The sequence below is a fragment of the Misgurnus anguillicaudatus genome, chromosome 3 (assembly GCF_027580225.2).
Source record: "Misgurnus anguillicaudatus chromosome 3, ASM2758022v2, whole genome shotgun sequence".
Lineage (NCBI taxonomy): Eukaryota > Metazoa > Chordata > Actinopteri > Cypriniformes > Cobitidae > Misgurnus > Misgurnus anguillicaudatus.
Window position 1 is genome coordinate 41,495,906 of NC_073339.2, and position 12,857 is coordinate 41,508,762.

The 12,857-nt window shown below is 38.3% G+C and overlaps 1 protein-coding gene across 2 annotated transcripts; it reads right to left on the reverse strand.

Annotated features, from left to right (window-relative positions):
• Positions 1-246: 246 nt before the first annotated feature.
• On the reverse strand, positions 247-12,571 carry LOC141363528 (uncharacterized). Of its 2 annotated transcripts, XM_073866202.1 has the most exons (10): positions 12,144-12,563; positions 10,332-10,499; positions 9,562-9,744; positions 6,739-6,909; positions 2,650-3,744; positions 2,389-2,489; positions 2,159-2,212; positions 1,698-2,076; positions 1,435-1,611; positions 247-379 (listed from the first exon to the last, which is right to left on the reverse strand). In XM_073866202.1, exons 1-8 carry the CDS (start codon positions 12,259-12,261, stop codon positions 1,966-1,968), a joined length of 2,001 nt encoding a protein of 666 aa, XP_073722303.1. In that variant the 5' UTR covers positions 12,262-12,563; the 3' UTR covers positions 247-379; positions 1,435-1,611; positions 1,698-1,965. The 2 variants fall into 2 exon arrangements, with proteins under 2 accessions (XP_073722303.1, XP_073722304.1); XM_073866203.1 differs by lacking the exon at positions 6,739-6,909 and having other exon boundaries at positions 12,144-12,571.
• Positions 12,572-12,857: the final 286 nt, after the last annotated feature.

Genomic DNA, 12,857 nt, shown 5'->3' on the forward strand with positions numbered 1-12,857 from the left:
CAGTTGAAACCCATTCATTCATTACCTTTTTCGGAAACATGATTTGCAAACTCCATACGTCTCTGGATGATGAAAACAGCATCTTCCATCATTCCCTTATCCTTCAGCCTCTTCAGCCTTTGTTGTGGCTTTTCTTTTACTGTAGGGGTGAAAATGTACATTTAAACAATCTTACTATTGAACACACTATACAACTATCAAAGACAAAGCATGTAATCTGCAAAATGTAGTTTCCTACTCTGTTACCTCTTTCTGCGTTTGAATTCCGGTTTTTCATTAATCCATTCAGTTCTGAACCAGTCGTGACTTAAGATCTGGTGGAGCCATGGACGTCTATCTGGTCTCACATCCAGGCACCAGTCTATCAGTTCACAGATTTCTGTAAAATTTTAGGAGAGAGCTGGTTAGTCATCATGATACACAAATGGCAATAATTATCATGGCATAAAAAGACACTTTTGTTGTCATTGAATAATACTGTAAGAAGTCTGTCTGTCTATTATCTAAAGCAGTGATTCTCAACCGGTGGTGGGCCTTTATATCTTTCACTTTAAATATTTTTTCCTGCTCAAAATGACACCTATGTGGTTTGGTTTGCCATTTAAAGTAATGACATTACTCATTCATCTACAGGGGTACCACCAGGTGTACCTTTAGTGACAGAAAAATGCATGTCACAGTGCATCGTTTTTCTGTTATTCTACATTGATACTATAATGTCTTAAACGGTCATTGGTGGACCGTAAGTTGCAGGTTGAGAACCCCTGATTTTAAGTCATTTGTTACCAAATTGTGACCCTGGACCACAAAACCAGTCATAAATCGCATGAGTATATTTGTACAGTTTGGGTGAAAATAATGAATTTTTAAGTAAAGATATTTTTTTATGAAGATATTTAGTAAATTCCTACTTAAAACTTTCTTTTGTGAGTGGATGCAGCCGTTTGCACAAAAGGTAATTATTTGCAGATTAATTCTAATAGTTCTGGATGCACACTGCTCACGTATCCTGTGCATTAGAAGCGCAAATGTCCCGTCAAATTGGATTATTTGTCATTTTGCCACAGAAACAAGTCAAGACTTTATACTTACGCCTACTAGACATACGGTTTAGTCTCAGACATGCGCTACGCCTACATCGGGTGTATGCCCAAATATTCAAATAGTTGTATATCAGCCAAATATTGTGCTAACAAACCATACAACAGTGGAAAGCTTATTTATTTAGCTTTCGGATAATAAATCTTAATTAAAAAAAACTGAGCCTTATGACTGGTTTTGTGGTCCATAGTCACATCTGGCCACAGACAGACGTTACCTGAGGTTAAGATGATGGCACAGTGATGTAATACCTTGGGGAGCCACTAAATGACTGATAAACTAAACACAATAATAACTTTGTGTGTGCATATGTTGATCGATCATTTCACTCACCCTTTGATAAGCCTTCATCGTATTTCTTTGGTTCACCCGCATACAAGTCGCTTATAGGATAGGGGTAAGCTGCATGCATCATGAAATATAGCATACCACCTAAGGCCCAGGTGTTTGCTGGCCTGGCAAAAAATTTCTTATTTGTTTGAACCTCAGGCGGTGTGCATTCTTTAGCTCCTGTACACAAGACATTGTGTTTAGTCATTTCGTAAAAGATGACCCAGCAGGTTTCCATACTCTGCTACATTTAAAAATCAGCTCACCTCTAAAGTCCTTGGAAGCATGGCCATCAAACCTAAATAGATGTCCAAGCCCAAAGTCAATTAACTTTAAGTTCATTGTTTTCTTCTGCACCAAGAAGTTCCCCGGATGTATGTCGGTATGGACGACACCATTCATCAGGCAGTGTTCAACTGCTCGTACGGCCTGATGCATCAGATGTCGTGCTGCACTTTCACTCAGTTTGTATTTGTAAACAAAACTCCACAAGGATTGGCTCTCCTGAGGATACTCCATCGCAATTGTGAACATTTAGCTGGTCTCATACCAATCATACATCTCGATGATATATGGGCAATGGTAACTTTCTCTTAACCTTAGCATTAATGCTATTTCTGTTAGCAGCGGTTGGGGATATCCAGGCTTGAGAAAAAAAATGAACATATTACAATTAGATAAAACTAATATTTTGTGTATATTCTGCCTAGTTCACTTTACAACTTACAATCTGAATATATCTGTCCTTCTTCTTTTGTTTCATCATTTGCTTGATGGCAACCTGTAAAGAGGAAAAAACACTGAGTTTATTTCTCCTGAGCTGACTGAAGCAGCTAACCTGACACTGCACATGTAACTTTAAGGTTTGACAATCTACAAACTTTAAACATCGTTTAGATCAAGTGGACGTACAAATTTCTGCAAACATTGTGTTTGATATAAATATGAGTGCATTACCAGATTCCCATCCGTTTGACGGATCCCTTTGAACACTACGCCAAAGCTACCTTGCCCAATCACATCCATCTCTAACAGTTGATATTTAGACTCAAAGGTCTCTGAACAACACACAGAAAACATGAAAATTGATGAGGTTATTAATACAGGGATCAGAAGTAAAGTACAGCATAGATTTCAAGGTACAAAAAAATATGATAATGAAACCATTTCACAAATTGGTGCAATCCAGTCTAGGAGTAATAAAGGCAGTATACTCACCTGTAGTCACTGATGGACCTGGCTCAGGATCGGCTTGTTGGTTGTTGCTTCGCTTTTTAAAAAGATTAAAAGTTTTCGGCCTAACAACTTTTACATATTTTCGGACAGGATTTCCCGCATCTTTTGGTACAGGATTTCCCGCATCTTTTGGTACAGGATTTCCCGCATCTTTTGGGACAGGGGTTCGGGGATTTCCGATTGCTTGTGGTCTATTTGAATCTGGATTTCCACCACCTTTAAGCCCGACATTGGGTGGAACGGCACCTAAATTTTCTAGGCTGGCATTAGCGATGGCAGGAAAACTAATGTGAGGATTTAACTCACGACTGGCCAGATCAGCATCATCCATTCCAACAGGATTAGCAAGATCGGCATCGAGCTGTGGAGTCGGCACTGATTCCACATTGCTCCTCCGGAAGCGGTCAAGAAAGCAACGCTTCAACGACTTTCCTTTGTCCGGACGAATCTTAGGTTTTGCCTCATGGCAGGCCAGATCAGCACCATCCATTCCAACAGGATTTGCAAGATCGGCATCGAGCTGTGGAGTCGGCATTGACTCCACATCCCTCTTCCGGAAGCGGTCAAGGAAGCAACACTTCATTGACCTACGTTTGTCCGGACGAATCTTAGTTTTTGCCTCATGGCAGGCCAGATCAGCAACATCCCTTCCAACAGGATTAGCAAGATCGGCTACAAGCTGTGGAGTCGGCACTGCCTCCAAATGGCCCCTCGGGAACCCGCCAAATACGCGACTCTTCCAAGTCTTTTGTTTTTCCGTACGAATACATATATTCGATTCGGGGCATGCAAAATCAGCACCATCCATACCAACAGGAATAGCTGAATCTGCCTCGACATGTTGCGCTTGAACAACAGTCTTTTCTCCCTGGAGGTCATATAAACGGCTCTTCGAAGCCTTTTGTTTCTGTTTCTTCGGACCAATCTTAGTCTTTGACCAGAATGCCAGATCAACCACTTCCCTAACATCAGGGATAGCTGGATCGGCTTCAAGCTGTGGAGCCGGCACTGGCTCCACTTTGCCCCTCCAGGCCCGGTCAAAGGACGTCTTTCGTTGGTCCGGACTGATGTTACTGTCTACACCAAAAAACAAAACAAATGATAAACTATTAGAAAATTAATTATGAGAGTAGTCGAAAGTGAATGACAAAGAACCATGGCCAGTGATTATACTTAATAAACACATTTGACAAACTGTGGAGGTCAGTGTGAGATCTACTATGGAGGACCACAAGAGTCATGCAAAATGTAATAAAGAACTTCAACATTCAACCACCTGGACAATAAAAATAGCAATTAATACATTTGTTTAAAAATTCATTAATTAATCTATAAATAAATAGACAAAGTTACAAAAAAAATCATTATGTAACATTTTATTAGGCAATAAAAAGTGATATTATAAAAATAATGTAGAAATGAAATATTAATCCATTAATAAATAGTTCAAAGTAAAATAACTATTTACAAAAACAACATAAAACACTCAATAAGTTTATTGTTTTAAATTGCATTTACGAATTCCAAATTAAAATATGGAACTTCAAAATGTATTTCAAAAGCGATTTAAAAAGAGAAATAAACAACTGGACTCATAAATTGAACCACAAATACAGGTCCAAACTAGGCATTCAAAAGGGCGCTTCCGTTCAACATTTCTGTTTATATTTCCCGATGGTTTTCCTTATTCTTTTCACTATTCGATTTGCTTTTCGTTTTGGCCTCTCTGTTTGGCTTTTCCGTGACTCTTTGGGTCCTTGCAAATGGTCAAATGAGAAATGCAAATTAGCTATGGCCAGGTGGATGTAACAAGCTTTCTGATTGGCTCTGATTGTACGTCATGCACAGATTTATAGATCTCGGATGAGGACCCCAAAAGTCACGAAAAAGCTAAATAGAGAGGCTAAAACGAAAAGCAAATCGAATAGCAAGAATAAGGAGATGTCACGACAGGGTTGGAGAGACAGGACGGAAACGCAGAGTTCGAACCAATAAATAACATTTAATAATAAAACTGGAAACAAAACACGAGGAGTAAAATAACAGGCATGTAAGTAACACAGGAACATCCAACGTGAACAGGAACAGACATGGAAGTAATGACAATGACAATCTACCGGCAACCGGTGTGACAGAAACAAGGCATATAAATACAAAGACAATTAAACATAAGACAGGTGTGGTGTATTGGCTTAATGAGTCAATGAGAGTCCAGGTGAGACGGATCAGTGCAATACACAAAACATGACACGGACTAGCCGTGACATAACCCCTCCCTCTACGAGTGGCTACCAGACACTCAAATAAACACAAAACAAAAACAAAGTCTGGTAGCAAGAGTCCAAGGGAGGGGTGGAGGGCTTGGGGACCCTGGCGAAGCCGGCAGCCGCCGGGACGAGACCAACAGGAACGGTTGGCCGGACTGCGCCAGGAGAACCGGAGCGATCGCTCCGAGAACCGAGGCAGACGAATTACCCCCCTCCTGGGAATCGTCGACGATCAGCTGCCCCCGGAAGTCATCTCCCATCCCCTCGCGGAAACGGAGACCCTCTCTCGGTAGCCACCCCGGGGAAATGATCGGGCGTGGTCCGTTCCAGATCCCCCTGCGAGCAGGATGGTGGTCCTCCGAGGGACCGTCGACGACGACTCAACCGTTGGGGGACCGCCTGGGCCGATCCTCCTCCCGCATGCTCGCGGGAGCGAGTGATCGCTCACGGTGGTCCTCAAGAGACATCGGGGCTGATGGGGAATACACCCCGATGTCACTACTCCCCCTCGACGAAACTCCTGGGGGAGCCGCCCTCCGTGAACCCGCTGCGTCCAGTGCTGGCCGGTAGATTCTGTCACGACAGGGTTGGAGAGACAGGACGCAAACGCAGAGTTCGAACCAATAAATAACATTTAATAATAAAACTGGAAACAAAACACGAGGAGTAAAATAACAGGCATGTAAGTAACACCGGAACATCCAACGTGAACAGGAACAGACATGGAAGTAATGACAATGATAATCTGCCGGCAACCGGTGTGACAGAAACAAGGCATATAAATACAAAGACAATTAAACATAAGACAGGTGTGGTGTATTGGCTTAATGAGTCAATGAGAGTCCAGGTGAGACGGATCAGTGCAATACACAAAACATGACACGGACTAGCCGTGACAGGAGAACCATCGGGAAAATTAAAACAGAAATGTCAAACGGAAATGCCCTTTTAAATGCCTAATTTAAAGCTGTATTTGTAGTTCAATTTATAAATCCAGTTATTTATTCCTCTTTTTAAATCGCTTTTTGAAATACATTTTGAAATTCTATTATTTAATTAAGAATTTGTAAATGCAATTTAAAATGATAAACTTATTGAATGTTTTATGTTGTTTTTGTAAATAGTTATATTACTTTGAACTATTTATTAATGGATTAATATTTCATTTCTACATTACTTTTATAATCACACTTTTTATTGCCTAATAAAATGTTACATAATGTTTTTTTGCAACTTTGTCTAAACAAATCTATTAATTGCTATTTTTATTGTCCAGGTAGTTATTAAATATTGAAGTTATTTATTACATTTTGCATGACTCTTGTGTTCCTTCATAATCTACAAGGCACAGATTTGGTTAAAATATTAAGGGGGTTGAAGTGTCAAGTGTACATGATGTTGTTATCATAATCATTGTGTAAATATTGGGTTGTCATTGCTAGTTTAAATTATGGGGGGGGTTACCTCTCCCCATCCACCTGGACACTAAGCCTCTATTAATAAAACAATGTAACTGAGTATCTTATAAAACTGATTTAATAAATTCCTTTTTTTTTCTAATGTGTTCCAACTCTTATTTTAACAGCATTAGTAATGCAAATAGCATTGCTGTATTTTCATAATGCTGTTAAAATAAGAGTTTAAAAAATGTGTCTAACATTAATTTCTTATTGTAAGATGTTTTATTTGACTGACTTTAATGTTATAAAAATATCAGTATCTGCATGGGCCATCTAAACTTTTGAGGAACAAACATCATGACACAGATTTAAAAAATAGCAAGTACACAAAATTTTCATCTAACCTATTGGGCTGTTCGCCCCATCAAAAGTAGGAGTAAACTCCTTTCCTTGTCCTTGTGGAATTGAACTACCTCTGTGTCTGTCTAACAGAGATCCAATGTTAAGGACACTGTCAGCCACAGCACACGGCAGGACAAAATCCATTCCACTATCTTGGCAACTCCTTCCCAACACTGCAATTCAATAAAAAATGTTATAAAATGAATGCTAAAGTGATCATGTTGTGTCTAAAACTTGTCACTTCATTTTAATGTATTGTTTATTCTGCATCAGTGGCCGCCGGTGACTTCATTTTCGAGGGCACCTGAATGGGAAACTCATCAAAACATCTATTTAGCCCGTCATGTGTGTGGGTCATTATGTGAAAATATGCGTTTGGCGCGTCATGTTAATCTATGTGCATTACGCATCAGGTCAAAATACGTGCTTGCTGCACACACTCTGAAGGGGTTTATGATAAAAGAGATGTTCACGTTTGCCAGACACTCACTTGATCTCATGTGTAATCAGAGTTTAGTATTAAGTGAGTGTCTTCCACGTATTTTGTGAATGTGAGCGTCTCCTTTATTCAGGGGCGGAGTGGGACCAAAAAATCTACCGGGAAATTTCGTATACCACCGGCCCTCCGTGGTTAAAAAAAATGTCTTGTAGCCTATTTGTAGTAAAACTAGGGTAATACAAATCGTAATCAATTTGCCCCCCAAAAAAAAATTTTCATAATAATAATAAAATCATTAAATCATGGCTAATTTTCCTAAATGAGTAACTATACAAAATGATATCTGGTTGAAAGATGGAGATGCGCACCTCAATCAGCTATTACATAACAGAGCGAGACGAGAGACGAATGTGCTCATAAACGGGAGTAATATGGAATAATTTGTGCATCTTTAAATAGCTGTAAGAATATTTCCTTTAAATGTAATTTTGTCATATAAAGTTTTGAGAGATAATAATGTTTTTTCCACGGTTATTACTTATTTATTTTAACGTGTTTGGCGCATTACCTCAGAGTTTATTTCAGTAATATTGCTTTTTTCCCCGCTAATAATAACACAATTTACATGCCAATCCTGCTTCCTTGTCTTTTTATTAATTTCATTATGCTGTAATGTTAATTTATATGTGGATATTTATTGGCATATGAGACGTTCATTGCTGTTATATAATCTCGTCTAATATTCAAATCATATCCGGAATAATGTGTGCATCTTTGAATAACTGTAAGAATACAGTTCATTTGAAAATAATTTTTGTCAAAGTTTTGAGAAATAATAATGTTGTGAGGATATTTATATATTTCAGTTGAATACTCTCGTCTATTAATAAGGAAATCTAATAGAAATCTAATAGTAGGAAATGTGATACTGCAAAGTTACCCTTCCAAATTTTATTTATTATATATAGCCATATGGAGATAAACCTTTGCAAATGTGCTGATTTTATCCATTCAAGTACTGACCACCAGGCTAGAGATTTTAAACATCCTTAATCCACACTTTCTATCAAATAGTCTCCGCTTGATGGATCAATCCGACCGCATATGTACTGCAATAAACAGGCATTCGGCGACGCGGCTTTTCACATCAAAGGCCGACAGGCTATGCAATTTGGAGAGGGGCCGTTCAATAATCCCCCTATATTTTTTAAAAATCCTAACATGGTTGGACCTGCCGAACAGGTTGAGCACTTTTATTGAGCAAAGAGGCTGCACAGTTTGACCAGAGGGAAGCGGCCGCACATCAGGCCGCCAGACGGGGTTGCTATATAACTTGCCAACCCTTGCAATGTATAACTATTATCAGACCAGCCCTCGCAGCCTCAAAACCCTACCGGCCCACCAGGAAATGTCCCGACTCTCCCGATGGCCACTCCGCTACTGCCTTTATTGCCTAGTATTGCCTATTTATTGTGTTATACATCCCTTATGAAAATTAAAGATGGTTTTACTATAGTTGCATCCAAAAAACATGGTTACTGTAGTAAAACTATTGTTACCACAAAATAACCATGGTAATCAATACACCATTAAACAAGGTTACTACACTTTTACCAAAAAAAGGTAAATTTTTGTGAGGGATATTAAAACACAAGGCCTCATACGACTTAGCTCTTATCTTAAATTACAGGGATGTTTTATTAATTTTGGTCACTTTTTAAATTAATGGAGTCAAAATTTGGCTGCGTATGCTGCATGTCAAGAAAAAACAACCCATCCTCACCCCATGTCGTCAATATTTGACGACACTTGACCATTCGTCAATAAGTGACGGGGAGGGTATACCTTTCGCGTCATTTTTTGACGAACTGGGGACTTCAATACTATTACGTCCGTTGCATTCTCTTTCCTATTTTCTTGCCATTTTCGCGTCGGTTTAGGGTTAGATTTACATAATGACATCCCTACCCAAACCTAACTCTAACCCCAACGCCAGGTGACAATTGTCGTACCTAACTCTAACCCCAACGCCAGGTGACAACTGTTTAATTTCGCGTACACTGTTTAATTTTGCGTAATCTAACCCTAAACCGACGCGAAAATGGTAAGAAAATAGGAAAGAGAATGCAACGGACGTAATAGTATTGAAGTCCCCAGTTCGTCAAAAAAAATGACGCGAAAGGTATACCCTCCCCGTCACATATTGACGAATGGTCAAGTGTCGTCAAATATTGACGACATGGGGTGAGGATGTGTTGGAAAAAACGGCATGTTAAATGTGAAGTACACGAGCACCACCTTGTGTGTCTTTATGCATTAACAACACAATAACTGTATGTAAACTTATCAGTATTAAAGTCACATTTTGCTTTAACTTGAATCTTACTTGTTGGGCTTTTTGCCTCAGCATAGGCAGGAGAAACTTTCTCCATCTCCTTCTCCTCAACTTCTCCACACGGATTCACACTACCGGCAGCTTTCCCGAATTCTGACAACGGTCCAGTGGTAAGGACAGTGTCAAAGCTCCGAAAAGCATCCGATAGGAATAAATCCATCTCTGCTTCAAACACTGCAATTACAATTCAATAAATTAATGCCTTAACTTGAAATTATATTTTTGCATAAAACATGTAACTTAATTTAAATTGAAACTGTTTACTATATTGTATTAAATAAACATCACATTTGCAGTTATGCTGAAAGTCTGGATAACAACAGTTATATGCAGTATTCCATAACTATATTTTTTAATATCCCTTATGAAAATCAAACATGGTTTTATTACAGTTACATCCAACAAAACATGGCTACTGTAGTTAAACCAGTTAACCACGGTTATAGTAATCAATACATCAAGAAACATGGTTACTGCACTTTTACCACAAAAGGTACATTTTCGTGAGGGATATTAAAAAACAAGGCCTCATACGACCTAGCTTTTATCTTAAATTGTGGGGATGTTTTATTAATTTTGGTTAATCTGTTTTATCAATTTATTCATTTTGCATGTTCTGCTGGTCAAGAAAAACGGTGGGTAAAATGTCAAGTACACGAGCACCACCTTGTGTGTCTATATGTACACGTGAATTAACAACACAATAACTGTATATAAATTTATCAGCATTAAAGGACATTTTGTTTTCTCTGGCATTTTACCTGTTGGGCTTTTCGCCCCAGCATTTGCAGGAGAATCCTCCTCAACTCCTCCACACGGATCCGCACTACCAGCATCGTGCATGACTTCTGACAATGATTCAGTGTTTAAGATGTTGTCAAATGTCAGAAAAGCATTCGATAGAAAAGCATCCATCTCTGCTTTAAACACTGCAAATACATTTTCAATAAATTAATGCCTTCATTTGAAATTATATTTTTGTATAAAACATGTAACTTAATTTAAACTGAAATTGTTTACTAAATTGTATTAAGTAAACATCACATTTGCAAGTATGCTGATAGACTGGATAACAACAGTCGTATGCAGTATTGCATAATATTTACAATATAATTTGCATATTTTTATGTTATACATCCCTTATAAAAATTAAACATGGTTTTACTAAAGTTACATCCAAAAAGACAAGTTTACAGTAGTAAAACCATTGTTACCACAAAATAACCATGATTTTGCTAATAGTATGGGGTGCAAACTCATCAGGGGTAAAAAAAAGGTGACAAAGGCACAAGCTCTCTCTCTCTCTCTCTCTCTCTCTCTCTCATACATATACATATATACATGCGTGCGGGCGTGCGTGTGTGTGTGTGGGTTGGTCTATGTGGTTTACGAGGACATGAATAGTGTATAATGACATGTTTGTTATGCTATAAACATGGTTTACAGGGACACAGAGAGTGTCCCCATAAACGGAAAAGCTAAAAAACATACTAAATGGTAGTTTTTCATAGATAAAAGACTGGCAACAGGTTTTTGTGACATTGGGGTTAGGGATTGGGGTATTGTATTAACTATTGTGAAAAAATACAACCGTTTTGTGTTACAGAAATGTGTATTTCATATTAATCAGTAGGCATACACATAAACAAAAAATTCAGGGTCTGTTCTGTTCACAGTTATAGCTCTAATACAGTATGAATATGAACCCTGAACGAGCAACTTGACTCAAACTTGTGTACAATTCCACGTACAAATCTTATTAAAGGTACAAAAGTGATTTAGTTAAGAGCTGTGAGCGATTTTCCCTCAATGCTGTTTGGTTAACACGAGTGACAGACAGGAGCAAAATTAGGTAACTTCCCCTTTAGGACCGGATCTAATATAACGTACACATGCGTTTTCTCTTTCAGCTGTTTACTTTCTCTTCAGACCTAAATGGTCGTTTTCATGAGGATACTTGCAAAGAAGAGAATTTTGACGCATGTGTGTATTTAAGGCTAATACAGTGGAATAACACTCACAACCTTAATGAGTAGCGGATGCGCGCGTCTTGTACGTTCCCTTAGAAACAGCGCGTGCATGTAATGTTTGTTGTTTGTGTTTTATAATTACTTGATTTAAAACTGCGGTGCTTAAATAAGTGTACAAATGTTAAATTTTGGTGACCACGCACGCACTAACACTCATCGGATCTAGACGAATCACAAGAATGACCTATTTTGGATCCAAAACGTCGAATTTCGCCGAAATGTGACAAGTTTGCACCCCTGAATACACAAATAAACGTGGTTACTACACTTTTACCACGAAAAGTTTAATTTTCGTGAGGGATATTTAAAAACTAGGCCTCGTACGGCTTCATCTTAAACAGCGCGGGTGTTTTATTAATTTTGGTCGCTTTTGGTAAAATTAATAGAGTCAAAATTTGGCTGCGTATGCTGCCTGTCAAGAAAAACGGCGGGTGAAATGTCAAGTACACGAGCACAATCGTGTGTCTAAATAGTTACACACGCATTAACAACAAATAACTCTATTTAAACTTATCGGAAATAAAGAAACATGTTTTGCTTTACCTGTTTTTGGGCTTTTCGCCTCAGTGTCAAAGTTCGGCACAGCATTGGGTAGGCAAAAATCCATCTTTGCAACATCTGCTCCTTTCTTGTCCATGAAAGACGTTAAAGGGCGAGACATGATGTTGAAAGTAGACTGCAGACTGTGTATAGACTTGGTCTAAAAAGATTTGTGGTCTGAATAAACCGTCTGTCTGTCCACAGTGCGTCAAAGTAGCTTAAAGTAGCAAACTGTTTGCTAAATTCAGCAAAATCACTCAATAATCTGTACACAGGTTTCAGAGTCAACCAAAGCCAAGCGTTCAGATCAATAGAATGGTAGCGTTTGCTTCTGACGGACCCTTTTTATAGGCACTGTTTGTGACGTCATAATGGTTCCATGACAACGATGCGTTCTATGAGAACAATGGGTTCCATGATAATGACGCGTTCTATGTTCACTGTTCAACAGTAATGATTTTTTTTTTTCAATTTTTATGTTCCTTGTGTAGTTTAAATAAAACTTTTTACAACTTGTGTACTTTTTATTGCAGATATATATGCATATCATATTAAAATGCTTTAATGTGTTTTACTTGATGCTTATTGCTACTTTTTGTAATGTATTTTACAGTAAGTGTTTTGTATTAATATATTTAGACCTATTGTGTTATTCATATACAACCACTAGATGGCACTATGTTTATTACAGTAACGTTAAAAGAGTAAGATCGTGGT